Source organism: Astatotilapia calliptera, chromosome 13, assembly GCF_900246225.1.
Source record: "Astatotilapia calliptera chromosome 13, fAstCal1.2, whole genome shotgun sequence".
NCBI classification, from domain to species: Eukaryota; Metazoa; Chordata; class Actinopteri; order Cichliformes; family Cichlidae; genus Astatotilapia; species Astatotilapia calliptera.
The window spans coordinates 31,948,433-31,969,086 of record NC_039314.1 but is presented as its reverse complement, the minus strand read 5'-3'; the positions used below and the strand labels follow the sequence as shown (position 1 = coordinate 31,969,086).

The 20,654-nt window shown below is 41.1% G+C and overlaps 1 protein-coding gene across 2 annotated transcripts in view; it reads right to left on the bottom strand.

Annotated features, from left to right (window-relative positions):
• ndst2a (N-deacetylase/N-sulfotransferase (heparan glucosaminyl) 2a) overlaps positions 1-20,654 on the bottom strand; it is a 64,556-nt gene that overhangs the window by 21,367 nt on the left and 22,535 nt on the right. For both annotated transcript variants that reach the window (XM_026191234.1, XM_026191235.1), the window contains exons 4-8: positions 16,266-16,353; positions 12,938-13,092; positions 5,058-5,243; positions 2,567-2,695; positions 157-339 (exon numbers count right to left, since the gene is read on the bottom strand). In XM_026191234.1, coding sequence (XP_026047019.1) covers positions 157-339; positions 2,567-2,695; positions 5,058-5,243; positions 12,938-13,092; positions 16,266-16,353 — 741 coding nt within the window. The remainder of the gene's footprint in view (positions 1-156; positions 340-2,566; positions 2,696-5,057; positions 5,244-12,937; positions 13,093-16,265; positions 16,354-20,654) is intronic.

The following is a 20,654-nucleotide window of genomic DNA, read 5'->3' as shown; positions in this document are numbered from 1 at the left end:
TAATAACAATAAAAAAAACACTCTTTGTTGTGAAGCTGTCTTTTAACTGTTGCTTTATTTAATGATTTATAGTGATTAGGTGACTGTGTATACAGTGAAGTGAAAACAGAAACTGGATTTCTCAAGTTTTAAAAATAACCACATGAATCAACCCACCTGCCAGAGCGGGTCTCTCTCATCAGGAAAGATTTGGAAATACCTCTCGGCAAGCTGGACTGGTGGTAACGTTTGCAGCCTGAGGTTGGTCCAGCACTGGACAAACTTCACCAAAGACTCAAATGTATACAGACCCAGACGATCATTGCCATAGTTAGACAGATGGGTCATGAAGATACTGATCTGGATTGAGAAAGTTAAAAATATGTTATAACACTGCCATCCTAAGGTTTTATTTTAATTTCATTTTTAATTGTGTGTGTGTGTGTGTTCACTTTTTATTACATGTTAGCATTTTATGTTACTTAAATTCTTTTTACACCATGTGAGAAAGTATTCAATAATTTCATTATATTTGAATAATGACAATAAAGAAAGAAAGCTGACAAACTTTGCCAACTTAAAATTTTACTTTTTCCCTCGAATTTCAAATTTTGATTAAAATGTTTGACATTGGGAATTTACTATCACACACTGCATGTTATATCCACAAAATTTCTCCATTATCCCCTTATTCTCGTGTCTTAAACATCTTGTTTATTTTTTTAATATCATTAATCTTTCTCATCCTATTTTGTCTTAGTAGAATTGAAGAAAAAACCTTAAGTAAATGATAAGCAATGGTTAAGTCTGCAACTTCTTAGTTAGAAGAGCTTGGTGCTTGGTTTTTGGGAGCCATTTTTGTTGGGGGGGGGGGGTCCACTGCCAAGAACCTTACACATCTACTCAATCTTCTTTTTCCTGTTCTGGACTAACACGCATCTGTTGTTTAATTGTTTGTTCTATCATTTAAGGTGAGTGTGCACAATGTCTGTGCTCTAGGAATCAGATTAGTCAGCATTTAAACTTTCTAAGCTGGAATGTTAAAGGTTTAAATCATCCAGTCAAGACAGCGAAAGCTTTCTTCCATGTTATTAAGCACCATAACAGTGATGTGGCTTTCCTGCAGGAGACCCACATCAGGGGGTTTTACAATGCCAGAGGGGCCAGTGCTTTTCCAGGTTAAAGGACAAGTGATTTCTATACTGATCAGCCAGAGCATTCCCTTTGAGGCAGTCCAATGTTGTAGCAGACAAACAATAAACATTAAATCTGCTTTCAGGGTATAAACTGAACCTCAATAAAAGTAAGCTTTTCCTCTTAAGTAGTAAAGCAAGTTTGTTAGACTTCACTAACTTGCCCTTAAGGGTTAAAAAAAAAAAAACAAAACAAAAAAAACCCTTAAAAAACAACAACAAACAAACACACACAGGCACCAAAAAACAAACAAACAAGAATTTGATTACACTGCTAAACCAATTGAAGCTGTCCTTCACCCACTGGACACCATTTTCTAAGGACGTTATTAAAAATGACTATTTTACCCCAATTTTTTTAATTTATTTATTTATTTTTATACCTCTTCCAGGCTCTACCCATTTTTATTTCTAAGATTTTTTTTTTCAATGTGTTGCATTCTGTTTTGTCACCTCACACATGGGAAGGTAAACACCCAAGACCAATCTTCAAAAGCCTGAAACTGAAGGGGGGGCTTCAACACTTCAACAATTTTTGTTTTTATTATTGGGCCGCTAACATAAGCTGTCTGGTGTTTTTGTACTTGTACCTCACTCAGAGTGGCTATTCTGACTGGGTGACTATGGAACTACACAGCAACAACAGTACATCTTTTCTGGCTGTACTTGGTTCTCCACTTTCAACTCTGTGGTGAAACACTCATTGGAAATATGGGGCAAGTTTAGGAAATACTTTAACCTCGACCTTTAAGTTGAGCTCACTGAGACGCAAACTCGTCCGAGATCTTTAGCATATGCACTTACGGTATCAATTTGAACCTGCTACATCACCTTGGTCTTTAGTTATTGCAATGACAAGAGTTTCAGAAAACTTGACCTCTGATCTTCACCTTGAGGTCAAGGTCACTAAGAGGGGGTGGAAGTGACACCCACTCTTAGTGGGCGGGGTAGAAAGAGTGGGGTAAAAATGACAACACTTTTAATTTTACAGGGTGAGTCCATCTGAAATCAACCAAGCCTTTTGCGTGTCCAAGTTGCATAAAATCTAGATGGTAGAAAATGTGAACATTTACAATGATTGCTGTCAAAAACATTTTCATGTTAAAAAACAGACCATTTTTCAAAAAATATACATCTTGAAAACTATTTGAAAAATGAATCTGAAATTTCACAGCACTCATTATAGATGTCCAAACTTTGGACTCTAAAATTTGTATGCAAATTGGAGGTCGAGCAGGACATTTTCTAAAACTTGACTGAAGATGGAATGACCTTTGTGTAAAGCCAGGCCAAATCTTCAGACACTCAAGTCTCATGTAAAGTTGACACGTGTGAAACATGAGTGCTAGACAGTCTCAAGCCAACAGCTGTAGTGTGCATGGAGGTTTTCTTACAGGGTTTAGGAGGACGGTGAGGAAGAGCTCTCCCCCTCTGATGCTCTTGTCCAGCTCTTTTGAACCTCCTGGGTATTCATTATAGAAGATTGTATGGGTGAATAGACCACAAGTTTGTCTGGGCAATACCTGAAATGAACAAATAGGGCATTAAATATTGGGGATATATACATAATTTCCTTAGGGATTAATAAAGTATTCTGATTGGTCAATCATCTAGGTAAGGAAACCCCAAAAAGTTGATTCTGTTCCTCTGTGTTCTCAGCATCATGTGTTTTTAGTGGGAAACTTTTTCACTTATCCAAGTGTAGCCACAGCTGCTCCTTTCACATAAATGGCCAACTGCAAGCAATGGAGGTCATTTATAAGAGATGTCTCCACCCTCAATAACAGGACCAACCTCAACACTGACCAAGTATGTCTTGCTCTTGTAATTTTATCTTATCTATATTTCAAATATAGGAGTTAGAGCAGGGAGATATGGCCAAAAATATTTATCACGATATATATTTGAAAATTTGCGATAACGATATAACTGACGATATAATTGATGCGAGACAAAATACAACTCCACAACTTGACTAGCGCAAAAAAACACCATCCATTTATTTTCACTTACACAAGAAGCCGTTTTTTTATGTGCATTAAACCTATATAAACATTTTACAGTGCAAATGCAAATTCCTTGCTGAAAGTTTAACCAAAAGGCATTTCCAGTAGAAATGGGCTGACATATCCTGAGCATAACCATGTATAATATCCACTGCATTAGGGGTGGGCGATATAAACGATATACGATAGAAACGATATAAATTTGGCCAACGATAGAGATTTTGACTATACCGCTCTACCGCATGTTGATGATGTCATCAAGCTGCGCCTGTTTTGGTCGAAAGCATCGCAGTGGCTACAACCATTATCATCTGCAAATTATGCCGAGCAACAGTCATAGCAAAGAGATGAAGCACTTTTGAAATATGGGGAAAGCCAAAAACTGCGCTTCCTCCACCTCCGTAACATTGATTCATTAATGCTGAATTCTCTCGCAGCTGCTCTGTTCCCATGTTGTTGCAGTATATTAATGACTAACCTCGTATTGTGAATGAATGATCTCAGTTGTTCTCCTGACTGAAGTTTGGCCCGTGTATAGCATCCTGCCATGCAATTGCATGCTGTTTATTTTTCTGTCCTCATTTATGTTGGAAGTGATAGCAGAGCTGTACGTTTGAATTTTTTCAGAAATCTCTGTCAGAACATGCTATATCATGCTTAGGTAACTAGCAAAACTTGCAAGCTAACTTCTAACTCCGTTACATGTAATACATTCTGCTTTCATGGATGCCTGGAAGTTAAACTTCATAGTTACACCTGGTAAAGCAGCAATGTTGATCGTTTTATTAAAGATGAAAGAATTTAGACAGTTTTTAAGTCTCAGTGATGCCGCAGTGTTCGTTTGACTTTGGGAGCTGAAGTGGAGGGAGTTTAGGACCCAGATTACTTCCAGATTTGCGAGCACCTTAGTCCAACAAACACGACAATAACGACGGCCCGCTTGCATGTTCTACAAAAAAAACCTGCTTTGTCGTGTATCTGACGGACACCAAACCAGTTCAACATCACTGAAGTTGCACCACTTTTACAAACCAATTCTGGTTCATCCGTTTCACTCAACAATCCGCTTTCAATAATTTCCCCCAGGGATCAATAAAGTATTCTGATTCTCCCTTCTCATTCTCCGTTGCCGCCATGCTTTTTCGCCATGTGCATATGAAAACAAAGGCACTGCGCATGGGCGTTTTAACCATATTCTATCGCGATATTTCATTTTCTTATCGTTGCCTAACATTGTACCGTTATTACCATGAACGGTATAATATGGCCCAGCCCTAATAGGAATGTCGGTTTTGGAGGAGTCAAGGAGGCCATTTATGTGAAAAGAGAAAAACCATCTGTGAACCAAAGAGGGGGCCTAAGGGTACATCTTTCTCCATCTAACAATGGTTTGATTGGAGCCTTTCCCCAGCTCTCTGTGAATGGTACTGATGGATAATATGAAACTGTCATGAAAAGAAGCATTTTCATAATTATGAAACAATCATGAATTATGAAACTAAGTGAAAAGCCCATTGTAAGGCAATGATGGTAGTCTTGTGACAGTACTTACCTGCAGTAAGCCGAGGCTGAAAGTGTCACTTGGTCACAAATGAAACTTTCTAGCTATTGACTTTGAAAATCTGTTTCTGTGTAATCAGCGGCAAATTGTTATTAGTTACCATTAAGCCAGCAAAAAACCTCTTGCAAACACTCAGAGCCTTAAGAAATACTACAGACTTCACTGATACAACATTCAAAATATAACATCTTAACAGATAGCTTGTCCTTTTTTAACACAAAAACCTTCAAAAGTTCACATCACATCATCTTGGCTGAAAGATGTAATTTTCTTCACACAAACACATGTGTTATTAAAGAACAAAGACTGTGGACTGACCTGGATGCCATTGTGAATGAAGCCACGTCGATATCGAGCTGGCCTTAGATGAGGGTATTCTTCTGTACTGGTCACCTTGATTCCCCACACAGATTTCCAGGCTTCATATAGCTGGCTGTGAACTGGATAAACCCCAGAGTGGTGTGGAGCTACTGCATAGCCCATATCTATTGGGATGCCATGCTCCTGGAGAGAGAATGGTACAATAAGAATAAGGGGTAGCTGTAGCTCAGGAGGTAGAGCTACTGATCGGATGGTTGGTGGTTCAATCCCTGGCTCGCCCAGTCTTCATGCTAAATATCCTTGGGCAAGATACTAACCCCAAGCTGCTCTCTGATGAATCCATCGAAGTATGAATGTTAGTCAGAAAGCACTTAAAGTATAAAGGAAAGTGCTTGTGTTAATGAGTGAATGTGGCATGTTGTATAAAGAGCTTTGAGCACTCCGGGCGAGTAGAAATGCAAAGCGCTATATAAGAAACAGAATCCATTTACCAGTAAGAAGACAGCATATGGAGTTAGCAGGTGACAGACAGGTAGAAACAGTTGTAGTCAAGAGAAAAAAAAAGGAGAAAAAAAGATAAAGGACTGATTCATATATAGAGCTTTTTTACTCTCCTGGAGCATTCAAAGCACTTTATACAACATGCCACATTCACTCATTCACACAAGCACTTTCCTCTATACTTTAAGCGCTTTAGTATCTTGCCAGGGATATTTGGGATGAAGCTTGAGGCAGCCAGGGATCAAACCACCAACCTTCTGGTCAGTAGCTGACCTGTTCTAGCTCCTGAGCTACAGCCCCACACAGAGGCAAGCAGATACAGTGAACTTAGTCATACCAAGTCACGATTTTTACAATGTTTTAGATACGAAAAGAAAAAACAAGAAGAAAAAAAGGGAAAACCAGCTGTGATTTGTACTGTTAAGTACTTTGAGTGGTCAGTATGATGAGAAGACTGTTATATAAATGCTATAATACAGTCTACACGCCTTTAGATGCCAGAGTGGCACCAAAATCCAAAAACCAGCTTTCATGTACAGTGGTGTGAGAAAGTGTTTGCCCCCTTTCCGATTTGTGTTTGTCACACTTAAATGTTTCAGTTCAAACAAATTTAAATATAAGATAGGGCTGCTCGATTATGGCAAAAATGATAATCACGATTATTTTCACTGAAATTGAGATCGCGATTATTTGACGATATTTATTTAACCCTTTAAGACCTACTATAGAACCAAGTCCGCCAGAGCTTATATTATTTTTTTTACATGTTGTAGTGCCATTTGTGGGAGCATTTCAAGTTGCTAAATAACTGTTATAGCCCATATTTTAATAATATGTATGCATTAAGTCCATAGTAACTACATTAATTGCAAAAAAGTGCAATAAACTACAAAAAAATTTATATCGTTTTTGTTTTGTTTTTTTACATATATTTCTACTTGGAGAAATTTAAGAGGTTTATCCCTCAAAACTTTAAATACAAAAAAGTTGCAAAAAATAGTTTACAACAACAGGAAATTTATTTTGAGTGTCTTCATAGTTTTATTTTGGAGATACACCAATTTTTATATACTGCAGGAAAAACAAAAAAAACAATCCTATGATGCAAATTTGCAAAGAAAACAGCAGGTGCATCAAAATAAACTATTTCCAGCAGTGCAATTCGAGTTCTAAGCATCCCAGAAACTATTCAGAAAAGTCAAACATGACCAGTATAGGCTTTTAAGGCCTACAAGTAAAAAAACTACATTTCCGCGAAAATGACGTCACTTCCGGTTTCGGCCAGGAAATGGCGGACATGCGACAGTTCGCGCTGACGTCTGTTTCACTGTGGGAAGTGTTACGAACAGCTGATCGGATCGGCAAAGCGTGTTTCTGGAATATTATGTTTTTGTTCCTGCAAGCGCTTTTTATGCAATTTTTGCAAAGCTATATGTGGAAGGAAACCGTGACCGAGGACAAGCTGATGGCATAAGATGTAAGTACAACTCCTCCGGTTTCATATGCAAAACAAATTATTGCGCTAGCTTACGTGGTTCGGGTTCTACAGGGATTTAAAAATAGTTACACAAAACGGAGCATGCTGCTCTGACCGGATTTAAAGGGTTAACAATGACTTTAGAAAATAATATAAAATAGTGTGCAACACCACTGAAGTTTTTTTTTACCTCTCTTTTCAACCAACAGCAGTCACTCTCCTCTCCAAATAACTTCTGCTTAGCTTTCCGAGCTTCCCTCGGGTCCTCTTAATCAGCGGTCTCCAACCTTTTTTGCGCCACGGACCGGTTTATGCCCGACAATATTTTCACGGACCGGCCTTTAAGGTGTCGCGGATAAATGAGGGAGGGGCTAATAATCGGCTCTGTCATTTTTAATGATCGTTGAAAGCCCAGATCGTAATCGTGATTAAAATTCGATTAATTGAGCAGCCCTAATATAAGACAAAGATAACAAGTAAGAACAAAATGCAGTTAATAAATGAAGGAGTTTATGCCGCGATCCAAGGAAACTCACGAACACCTTTTATGCACGGTTTGATAAACATCTATCTCAGGAGCTTTTGCTGGAAGAGGACAGCTGCCCTCTTCAGATATCTCAGGCAGTCGTGTGTAAATACTTCAGGAAAGTAAACACTCAGTAAGCTCCTGGACCAGACAACACTCCAGGTCGGGTTTTCAAAGCGTGTGCCCACGAGCTGGCAGATGTCTTCACAGACATTTCCAACCTTTCCCTGCTCCAGTCTGCTGTCCCAAAATGTTTTAAGAGGACCACCATCATCCCTGTCCCTAAGAAAACTAATGTGAGCTGCCTAAATGCCCATCGCCCTGTAGCACTCACCGCCATTGCTACGAAGTGCTTTGAGCGTACAGTCAAAGCTCACATCACATCTTTAATCCCTGCTTCACTTGATCCACTCCAGTTTGCCTACAACAGATCTATAGACGATGCAATAGCAATTGCCCTCCCCCACCTGGACCAGAAAAAAAAAAAGACACATGCGTGCGGATGCTGTTCATTAACTATAGCTCCACCTTCAACACCATCATACCATCCAGACATGTAATGAAACTCCGTAACCTGAACATCAGCTCTTCCCTGCACACCTGGATACTGGGCTTCCTGACAGACAGACCAAAGGTGGTTCGGATCAGCAGCATCACCGCATCCACACTTCCACTCAGCACAGATGCCCCCCAGGGATGTGTGCTCAGCCCCCTGCTGTACACCCTGTTCACCCACGACTGTACAGCAACACACAGCTCCAACACCATCGTCAAATTTGCAGATGACACCATCATCATCAGCTGCATTTCTGATGGAGATGAGACGGCATGCAGGGCAGAGGTGAGAGCCCTGACATCATGGTGCCGCGACAACAACCTGCTGCTTAACGTCAGCAAAACCAAGGAGCTCATTGTGGATTACAGGAGACTACAGAGAGGAGGCCACACCCCCATAGAAGGAGCAGAGGTGGAGAAAGTCAGCTGCTTCAGATTCCTGGGCATCAACATCACAGAGGATCTGAGTTTGTCACACCATGTTGGTGACCTGAGATCAGCACAGCGCATCACCAGGACTGAATTGCCAGCCATGCAGGATCTCTGTAGACATCACTGCATGAGGAAGACGCAGCGGACCCTCTGATCCCAGCCACAGACTTTTCACACTCCTGCCGCCCGGCAGGCGGTGCAGAAGCATTCAGACCCACACTAGCAGACACAGAGACTGTTTCTAGCCACAAGCCATCAGGCTTCTGAACTGTTGACATTCTGCACACACCATTACACACTCAGTACAACTATTGGACTCTATACACTGTCACTGTAACCGCTTTAAATCCTCACTGCACAGTTTTGCACAAACTGTAAATACCAAACAATTGTTTCAAATGTTCTTAATATTTAAAAATAATAAAATACTAAAGTATTATTTTATTATTATTATTGTTATTGTCCTTCTTTAATATACCTGTACACTTTCCATATGTACATGTAAAGCTGAGGGACACAAGAATTTTATTACAGGTAAATGTTAAACTGTTTATCCGTATATGACAATAAAACTTGAAAACCCACTCCCCGACTCTCGCTCTGGCTCACGCTTCATGTTCTTTGCTTCCGAGTATATTTCACTTGCTGTTCATTAATAAAGTCTTGTTAGAAAACCAAGTATTGTGCCTCCATCTGAAGTTGCATTCGGGTCCACTTTCACGCTCGGGGCATCCTTAGCAGCAACATGTTACGGCAGCATCGGCCAAACCAGTTATTAGGTTTAGGGAGCGATCGTTTCCCCCACACACACAGTTCCATGTAGATATGGATTTTTTCCCTTAATAATAAAAACCTTCATTTAGAACCTGTATTTTGTGTTTAGTTGTGTTATCTTGTCATATAATCAAATGTTTGATCTGAAATATACGCAGAAAAACATTTTCTGCCTCTTTCCTCGAAGTTAGCTTGAGACTTCAACTGTTTCTCAATTTTAAAGAAAATTAACTGTCTCTAAAATTATTACATCAGACAACAGCACGTCTATTTAAATGGGTATTTTTCAACATTTTTAAAAGTTGAGCACATTTACAATCAATGAACTATAGCACGTAAGTTCATTTTTCCTGGACAAAGACAGAATCAACCAGGATCTTGCAGCATGTGACATTAGAGACGGCTCACGTGTCTGAAGTAAAGTAAATGAGTCACACTGTCCGATACTATCTGTATAAACCTGTGGATGCATCCTCATATCTACATGCAGGATGTTGCTTCTCTAATCAAAGCAGCTGTCAAAATTATGTACAGGTGAACATGTTTAAAGTTTTGACTGGTACCATCTAACTGGTAAGAACATTTACAAAATGCATTTAGAAAAGTCACTTGACATACCATACCATACCATACCACCTTTATTTATAAAGCACTTTAACATAAAACCAGAGTTCACAAAGTGCTGTACATGCTAAAAGCAAATTAAAATGAGATAAGATAAAATAAATAACTAAAAAACTAAAATAAATTAAAACATGTCAAAACAAATTGAGTCAACCCCTCTAATCAATGGCAAAGGCTTCAGCGAATAAATATGTTTTAAGAAGACTTTTAAATTCAGAGAGAGAAGAGGCCTGCCTTACATGCAAGGGTAGATCATTCCACAACTTTGGAGCAACTACAGCAAAAGCACGATCACCTTTAGATTTATACTTAGTTTTTGGTACCTTAAGGAGCTGCTGATTGGCGGACCTAAGGGAACGGGGAGGTGTATATGGCTGTAGTAGCTCCGAGAGGTAGGGGGGGGCCAGGCCATTAAGAGATTTAAAAGCAAATAAGAGAATTTTAAAAACAATCCTAAAATGTACAGGTAGCCAGTGGAGTGAAATTAAAATAGGGGTAATGTGCTCAAACTTTTTTGTTCCAGTTAAAAGACGTGCTGCAGCATTTTGCACAACCTGCAGGCGCCTAATGGACGCATCAAAATAAAGTGCGTTACAATAATCCAGCCTAGAAGTAACAAAGGCATGGATTACTGTCTGAAAATGCTGTTTCGATAAGATAGGCTTTATTTTGGCTAATTCCCTCAAATGAAAAAAAGCTAGATCTTACAGCAGCTCTGACCTGGCTTTCAAGTTTAAGATTTGCCTCTATTTTAACTCCCAGATTAGTGATGACTGGTTTAACATACTGTGCCAGTGAATCAAGATCTATAATAGCCTCAGAAGCGCCACCAAAAACCATCACTTCTGTTTTCTGTTCATTAAAATGTAAAAAGTTCAAAGCCATCCAGGCCCTTATATCATCAAGGCATCTGAGCAGCGGGTCTACTGAGAAGCCATTTATCTTTTTAAGTGGGAAATAAATCTGGGAGCCATCGGCGTAGCAGTGGAAAGAAATCCCATGTTTCCTGAAAATAGACCCAAGGGGTAGGAGATATAGAGAGAAAAGAAGCGGGCCTAAAACTGAACCCTGTGGGACCCCACATTGAAGAGAAGCAACAGAGGATACAAACTCCCCGAGTTTCACAGAGAAAGTTCGCTCTGCCAAATAGGATCTGAGCCACTGCAGTGCGGTACTCCGCATACCCACCAACTCCTCTAAACGGGAAATTAAAATATTATGATCCACTGTATCAAAAGCAGCAGTTAAATCTAACAGCACAATAATAACACAGTCACCTGAGTCATTTGCCAAAAACACATCATTAAAAACTCTTAAAAGGGCAGATTCGGTACTATGTAAAGCTTTAAAACCAGATTGGAAAACTTCTAAAATACCGTGTTCTTCTAGGAAGGACATTAATTGCTTGTAAACTACCTTTTCAAGAATCTTTGAGATAAAAGGCAGTTTGGAAATAGGTCTGTAATTCGCAATAATATCAGGATCAAGAGCAGGTTTCTTGAGTAGAGGCGGAATCACCGCATGTTTGAGATTGACAGGTACAACACCAGAGGACAAACTACTATTTACAATGGATTGTACAGCTGATGCTATAGTGAGAAAAACCTCTTTGAAAAATCGAGGAGGGAGAGCATCATAAGGGAACCTGAGGGCTTCATGTAGGGCTGCCACAAACGATTATTTTGATAGTCGACTAGTCACCGATTATTTATGCGATTAGTCGACTAATCAGATCATCATCCACTGGACGTAAAACTACAGCTTATTGCACCAGCAGCATCTGCTCTTATATAACTATCATTAGCTTACAGCTTTAAGCTTTTAAGGTGCTAACTAAAAATAAAGACAAGATGATAGTTTATTCAATTTTAATGAAATTTGCAGATTGTTTCGGTAAAGTTTAATAAACTCCTTGCTATCTAAAATATAACAGGACACCGGAGTATATTCTCCAGCGTCTCACACTTCTGATAATCAGCTGTCTGCTTGACGTTTATTCAGCTGTGTAAAAACTATAACTTTAATCTCAGCCAAACCGATTTACTCAGGAACAAATAAAATACTAAAAAAAAAAAGCCAAACAATAACATTTTTAATTTATCTAAGTGACTCATATATATTTAACCTGAGTCGCGAAAGACGGCGGTGGGTTTGAAAACAATTTGTCGGGAGTCCGGTGTTCTCACGGCGCTAGTGACCTAGCCCCCGGCTAGCTATCGAGCTAGTGGGTAACAGACGTCTCCGAAAACGTCGGAGCGCTTTTGAAAATATGTGGTGTCCTGATAAACTGAGCCGATATTTGAGGTTTACACAGCTACATTCTCGCCTGAAAATATGTTAAATGTTTATTTTGTGACCCAGAAAGAATAATAAGAGTAATATTAAAACTAACTAGCTACCGCCATTGTTGGAAACTAAGCTGGGCCGCGCTATGAATTCTGGGACACAGCTTCTTCTTCTTCGGGGTTTAACGGCAGCTGGCATCCTTGTACATGCTGTGCTGCCATCTTCTGTTTCAGTCCGTTATTACACTCTTAAATCCTGCTATTATTCCTGCGTCTTTTGCGATCTTACAAAGCTTCAAACGACACGTCGACTATTAAATCAGTCGTCGACGATTTTGATCGTCGACGTAATCGTGACTAGTCGACAAATCGTGGCAGCCCTAAAGCAAACACAGCAGAGGAAGAGCCAGACGGCGAGCCACACACACTGGCGCCATCTTGGAAAAAGATGCATCACAAATACTGCTATATCATGTAAAACTATACGTGACCACTGCTGCAGTGAAGAATATTCACTGAAATGTGAAGTGACATGTCAAAATGACAGAACGGTGTCAGTGTAACTGATCAGATGCACCTGCGGAATTGTTTTTAAAACTGCAGCATCTCCCTCTCTGTAATCTGCTGTATTTTTGTTTTTGTTTTATTGCAGGAAATCAAGCTTCCATATTGTGAGACTGCCCAGTGTAATAATGTTGCCCACCTGAGCAAAAACCTTGTTGAGTCTCATCTGCTCAGCCAGAACGCTGACATTGTGGAAGAGGTGAGGCTGCATGTGGCTCCACATGTGAGGAAACCACCAGAAGTCCATCCTGTGTTGCAGCAGCATGTCATCTCCCTGATCCTCTTCATCAGTGCCTGAATACAAACAAGCAGGTGCACACACAGCATAATTAACATGACCTGATCTGCACCGAATTCACTTTTATCTAGGAAGAGAAAGTGTATGAGATGAGCTTGCCCTGAAACCCAGAATGAACAATTAATGTTTGAGTCAGTGCCAAGTATTTTAAAGTCACAGTAGCATTGCCCCCCTCTGACCACCAAATTCTAAATATTTGTGCCAAATATTTCCCTCAAAGTTTAAGACATTTCACATTCACAGGAAAGGAACTGAAAAATGAATGAAATCATCCAGTCAGTGCTGCTGATCGTGCAGCAGCGACGCTAACAAAGGAAACCAGTTCTTCCAAACAGACTTTACAGCATCTGTTTTAACCTGCACAGATCAAAACTATACTTGGTAATGTTTCGAGCAGCAAGCTGCACTGATGAAATTATATCAGGCCGTTTTTACACATGAACGTTAGGTCAGGATACAGCGGGTAAAATAAGTATTGAACATACAGTGGGGCAAAAAAGTATTTAGTCAGCCACCGATTGTGCAAGTTCCCCCACCTAAAATGATGACAGAGGTCAGTAATTTGCACCAGAGGTACACTTCAACTGTGAGAGACAGAATGTGAAAAAAAAAATCCATGAATCCACATGGTAGGATTTGTAAAGAATTTATTGGTAAATCAGGGTGGAAAATAAGTATTTGGTCAATAACAAAAATACAACTCAATACTTTGTAACATAACCTTTGTTGGCAATAACAGAGGTCAAACGTTTACTATAGGTCTTTACCAGGTTTGCACACACAGTAGCTGGTATTTTGGCCCATTCCTCCATGCAGATCTTCTCGAGAGCAGTGATGTTTTGGGGCTGTCGCCGAGCAACACGGACTTTCAACTCCCGCCACAGATTTTCTATGGGGTTGAGGTCTGGAGACTGGCTAGGCCACTCCAGGACTTTCAAATGCTTCTTACGGAGCCACTCCTTTGTTGCCCGGGCGGTGTGTTTTGGATCATTGTCATGTTGGAAGACCCAGCCTCGTTTCATCTTCAAAGTTCTCACTGATGGAAGGAGGTTTTGGCTCAAAATCTCACGATACATGGCCCCACATGACATTCTCCCAATCCTCTGCTGTATCATCCATGTGCTCTCTGGCAAACTTCAGACGGGCCTGGACATGCACTGGCTTCAGCAGCGGAACACGTCTGGCACTGCGGGATTTGATTCCCTGCCGTTGTAGTGTGTTACTGATGGTGACCTTTGTTACTTTGGTCCCAGCTCTCTGCAGGTCATTCACCAGGTCCCCCTGTGTGGTTCTGGGATCTTTGCTCACCGTTCTCATGATCATTTTGACCCCACGGGATGAGATCTTGCGTGGAGCCCCAGATCGAGGGAGATTATCAGTGGTCTTGTATGTCTTCCATTTTCTGATGATTGCTCCCACAGTTGATTTTTTCACACCAAGCTGCTTGCCTATTGTAGATTCACTCTTCCCAGTCTGGTGCAGGTCTACAATACTTTTCCTGGTGTCCTTCGAAAGCTCTTTGGTCTTGGCCATGGCGGAGTTTGGAGTCTGACTGTTTGAGGCTGTGGACAGGTGTCTTTTATACAGATGATGAGTTCAAACAGGTGCCATTCATACAGGTAACAAGTGGGGGACAGAAAAGCTTCTTACAGAAGACGTTACAGGTCTGTGAGAGCCAGAGATTTTCCTTGTTTGAGGTGACCAAATACTTATTTTCCACCCTGATTTACGAATAAATTCTTTACAAATCCTACCATGTGGATTCATGGATTTTTTTTTCACATTCTGTCTCTCACAGTTGAAGTGTACCTCTGGTGCAAATTACTGACCTCTGTCATCATTTTAGGTGGGGGAACTTGCACAATCGGTGGCTGACTAAATACTTTTTTGCCCCACTGTATATTCACTCAGAAAATTGGTGATATTTTAAAAGATGCTATTGACATGAAATTCTCAACAGATGTACAATGCATGCAATCCACACATGCAAGCTTTAGTTCTTTCCACAGATCTTTAACTGGATTCAGATCAGGCCTGGCTATTATTGCAGCTTTATTTTCGTTTCCTTGGCTGTGTGTTTGGGATCACTGCCCTGCTGAAACGTCCATCTTCGTTTCATCTTCATCATGTGGGCAAATGGCAGCAGATTTTATTTGAGAATGTATCTGTACATTTTTCCTATTCATCCTTCCTTCAATTATATGAAGCACATCAGTGCTGTATGCTGACAAACAGCCCCACACAATGAGGTTCCCACCTCCAAACCTCATTGTAAGCATGGTGTTTGTGGGGTGATAAGTAGTGTCTTTGACTCCCGTATCCAAGAGAATCTCAAACTATATTTTCCCAGTATTTCACAGGCTTGTGTAAATGTTTTTCAGCAAACTGTAAACACGCCTCAACATGCCTTTTCTTCAGCATCAGAGTTGTGTATGGTGAGCGTGCATACAAGCTATGGTGGTTGCATTACTTATTGTTTTCTTGGAAATAATTGTACAGGCTGCTTCCAGATCTCTCTCCACAAGTGGTCATCAACTTTTTCAGCTGGTACTGTGATTTTCCATGCCTGTCACGCCTCCCTTTCTTCATTTGTTGAATACTTCTTCCTTTCTCATTATTACAGATAATTTATGGACCATCTATGGTTTAATTTCTTCTGGATTGGACACGTTGTTACCGACATCTGGTAAAAGGGTTCATGTCAATAGCACTGCGGCAGGTCTCTGGCCTGCTGCAGTGATCTCATGAGACTGTGTCAGGCTGGCAGTGGGGACAGGTGTTTATGAGGGGACTAATGACTCCCTCTCTTTATATAGTAACGGAGGAGACACTGTGGAGGAAACTGCAGGAAGAGTTCGCTCCAGGCTTCAAGTTGTGCCGAAATAAAAAAAGAGAGCTTGTGATCAAAATAAAGCAACAAAAACCACAAGCAGCGTTAGAAATATTTTTACTTGTGTTGACATGTTGAATACTTTAACCGCTTTATGTTCCACATTTGTACTTTTCCACATGTAGCACAGCAGGAAATGAGTGACCTTCTGAATACACTGAGGGGTCACTACACCAGCATAGAACACAAGTTTCCATTTTCACCTGCATGTTTGAATAGAGCAGTCTAAAGAAGTTCATGGCTGTTGTGAATGTAGAAAAACAGAAAGATTATGCATACCTGTGTGATAGAACTTTCCCGAAAACCCCAAGTTAAAGGTGAAATTTGGGACCAGTGCTCGCAGTTTGTTTTGTGTGTTGAGCAATGCCTGTAAAAGGATGACACATTTTAACCGTTGCCAATTACAAAAATCAAGCCTTACTAACAGAATCTAACCTGAAGGATGAAATTTGACAAAGAGCAGAAATGCCACACAATGGGTGAAACACAGGTCCATCCTTGTAATATGAAATAATCAGTCAAATGGATAGAGTCAAACATTTATCCAACCTACCACCTACAATTACATTAGATTCAAGAATTCCAGTTAGTTACAAATAAATGAAACCTAAAGAGGCAGTGAAAGGAGCTTGCAAAGAAAAGCCTCTGGACTTCTTTAAGTTGCTTGAAGACGTTTCACCTCTCATCCGAGACGCTTCTTCAGTTCTAAGGTCAAAGGGTGGAGAGTCCCAGATATAAATCTAGTGGGAGTTTCCCCCCACAGAGGGACAAAAGGACCCCCTGATGATCCTCTAATCGCCTGAGCCAAGGTGTGAAACTGGGTGTGGGTCCCAATCAGCCAGAGTTTCGGGTGTTCATTGTGAAACCTGGCCCCACCTTATCATGCGAATTCCTGAGGTCAGATGGCCCAGGATGTGAGTGGGCGTTAAGGCGTCTGGGAAGGGATCTCAAAACTGGATTATAGATGGCAGACAGTTGGTGTCGTAAACCACCGCCTCTGTTCAAAGATGGTCGCTCACAGTGGACATAGATGGCTTCTTTCACTCCTCTTTCAAACCATCTGTCCTCTCTGTCCAAAATGTGAACATTGTCATCCTTGAAAGAGTGACCTTTGACCTTTAGATGCAGATGGACTGCTGAGTCTTGTCCTGTGGAGGTGGCTCTACTATGTTGTGCCATGCGCTTGTGAAGTGGCTGTTTGGTCTCTCCAATGTAGAGGTCTGAGCATTCCTCGCTGCACTGTACAGCATACACCACATTGTTAAGTCTGTGTTTTGGCATTTTTGTCTTTCGGGTGAACCAGTTTCTGTCTGAGCGTGTTGCTGGGTCTGAAATACACTGGGATGTCATGCTTGGAGAAAACTCTCCTGAGTTTCTCTGATACACCGGCTACATAGGGGATGACAATGTTGTTGCGTCTGTCCTTCTTATCCTCCCTCGCTGGTGTCTGGTCTTCTTTTCTGTGCCTCTTTGCTGACTTTAAGAACGCCCATTTAGGATAGCCGCACGTTTTGAGTGCTTCCTTTACATGTGTGTGTTCCTTCTTTTTTCCTTCAGGCTTAGAGGGAACATGTTACATGGGACTCTCCACCATTTGACCTTAGAACTGAAGAAGCTTCTCGGATGAGAGGTGAAACGTCTTCAAGCAACTTAAAGAAGTCCAGACGCTTTTGTTTGCAAGCTCCTTTGACTACGATGACCTGGATGACTGAGAACCTTCACAGACCTAAAGAGGCAGTGAAAGGTGGAACCTGAAACATTTCAAACTCTACTGCATATCTCCTTGTTTCTGCAGGTCAAGCTTTAATGAGCTTTAGAAAAAGGGTTTAAAAGATCAAAATTATTCAAAAATCAATCACTCAAAGATGGTGGCAGCTTTAAATATATTATCCTTCATCATTTTTCCATTAAATAGTCAGCAATGAATCAAATGTTAGGATTCAAAAACACCACTGAAAGTTTGTCTGAAATGTGATATAGACTTGATTGTTTCAGTTTTTTAGTAACAATTTTAACATTTTAGTAGTACTGAAATAGATTTTTTTTGTGTTTTATTATCCGTAGGCAGTGCTAGTATCACAATATCAAAAAAGCCAATTTTGCAGGTGAATTTTTATATGAAGTCTACTAGGGATGCACCACATTTTCTAAAGTACTCGTACTCGTTAAAAGTCCCCCGATACCGAGGACCGATAGCACGGTCTGAGACCTGTCTATGTTTGAGCGGCATGTAAGGGGTTAATCCCACGCTGTGTTGCTGTACCCACGCTTATTTACCCATGCTTATTAGCACAGAGGAGCATAGCTGATGCTAAAGCAGTGGGGCGGAAAATAGTTGGGCATTTTAAACATTCCGCCTTAGCCTACTCCCGCCTCGAGGATATTCAGGGACAGCTCAACCAGCCAATAAAGAGACTGCAGCAGGACGTACAGACGCGCTGGAACAGCACGTATTACATGCTCCAGTCCCTCATTGAGCAAAAGCGAGTGCTGGGCGTGTCCGAGCACGAACTCCCTTACTATCTCACCGCTCACCAATGGGCTCTTATGGAGACGACTGTTCTCGTCCCCTTTGAGGAACTAACTAAAAAAAGTGAGCAGCTACGATGCACTAGCCTCTGATGTCATCCCAGCTGTGACTGTGCTAGTGAGACTTCTAAACAGAGAAACAGATGAACAAATTTAAAATTAAATTTTGTTTTTTTATAATTATTTATAAAAAAACTATTATTATAAATTATTTATATATGGCACGGTGGTTAGCACTGTTGCCGCACAGCAAGAAGATCCTGAGTTAAATTCCACCATCAGGCCGAGGTCTTTCTGTGTGGAGTTTGCATGTTCTCCCTGTGTTTGCGTGGGTTCTCTCCGGGTACTCCAGCTTCCTCCCACCGTCCAAAGACATGCAACTTGTGGGGATAGGTTAATTGGATAATCCAAATTGCCACTAGGTGTGAATGTGAGTGTGAATGGTTGTCTGTCCCTATGTGTTAGCCCTGCGACAGACTGGCGACCTGTCCAGGATGTACCCTGCCTCTCGCCCTATGACAGCTGGGATAGGCTCCAGCGCCCCCCGCGACCCTGAAAAGGATAAACGGAAGCGAATGGATGGATGGATAATTATTTATTCTGTAATATGTTGCATACAACATGCTTTTCATTTTAAATAAATGTTCTTAATTCCAAACTAGTCCCTTGTTTGTTTGTTTTTTGTTAAATTATAGGACTAAAGCTGTTACCTGCAAATTTAAATCATGTTTTCATTAAGTACTCGGTATCAGCGAGTACTAAATGCAAGTACTCGTACTCATTTCCAAAAAAGTGGTATCGGTGCATCCCTAAAGTCTACTTTTTACCAAACTGTAAACAGAGTGCTATTAACAAGCAAATCATTTTTTGATCTTAGCTACATTAATTGAAAAGGGTTTAACAAAAGTATTGCAAAGATGTTTTTAATATAGATAATATAGATACAACCATTTTTAGACACAGACGCATATTCAGATGCTCAAAATTAATTGGAGAATTCACTAAAACAGTTTCATGGCCAGATGTTTCCTTATTATCTCATGGCAAATTAAGCAGATAAAAGAACTGGAAATTATTCCAACTGCTGAACTTATATTAGTTATATTTTAAATTGAATGCTCAGCATGAGGTCAAATAGAGTTTGATGCAAATTAAAGAGGCCATTAGGACAGCGTATTGTCCCAGATTTCAACAAGCGATTCAATTCTGATTCATAAAGTCCTGATTCAACTCAATCCCGCGCTGGAAGATCAAGATGGCCATCAAGATGGCGCCGCGGATGGTCGCCCTGGTGCTTCAGTGCTTTACTTTTGTTTTGTTTTTGTGCATTTCTTCCGTGTCTGGGCACTCCTCTGGATACTCGTACACCAGAGAAGAGCTCAACTACAGGACTACAACGCCTGTGGATTTATTTCCAATATTTGTCGCATCTGCGGCAGATTTACTGCTGACTCTGACCAGGAAAGCGAGACGCCGAAAGAGAGGGAAGCGAGCCGGCGCACTCGTGCGTTTGAGGAGACGCGGACTGCGAACTGCTCTTCCTGGGATCTTCCTTTCTAATGTACGCTCACTCGGGAATAAGATTGACGAACTGGCCCTGATGAGAAGCATGAACAGAGACTTTGCCTCCTCCTGTGTCTTATGTTTTACGGAGTCGTGGCTCAGTGAGAACATCCCAGACTGCGCGCTCAAGCTGGAGGGCTTCCATCTGCTGCGCGCGGACCGGCAGGCCGCTCTCTCCGGTAAGTCCAAAGGTGGAGGTCTCTGCTTCTACATCAATAGTGGCTGGTGCACAGATGTGACAGTGATTGCTCAGCACTGCTCTTCCTCTCTGGAATATCTTTTTATCCACTGCAAACCGTTTTATTCTCCGCGGGAGTTTGCTTCATTCATCCTGGCCGCTGTTTACATCCCGCCAGACGCAGATGCGCAGGCAGCTCAGTGCGCACTCGCGGAGCAGATACTGCACATGGAGCGGACATTCCCGGACTCTCTCATCATTGCTCTTGGGGACTTTAACAAAGCCAATCTGAGCCATGAGCTTCCAAAATATAAGCAGTATATTAAATGCCCGACCAGAGAGGAGAGGACATTGGACCACTGCTACAGCACGATCAGCGGGGCCTATCGCGCGGTGCC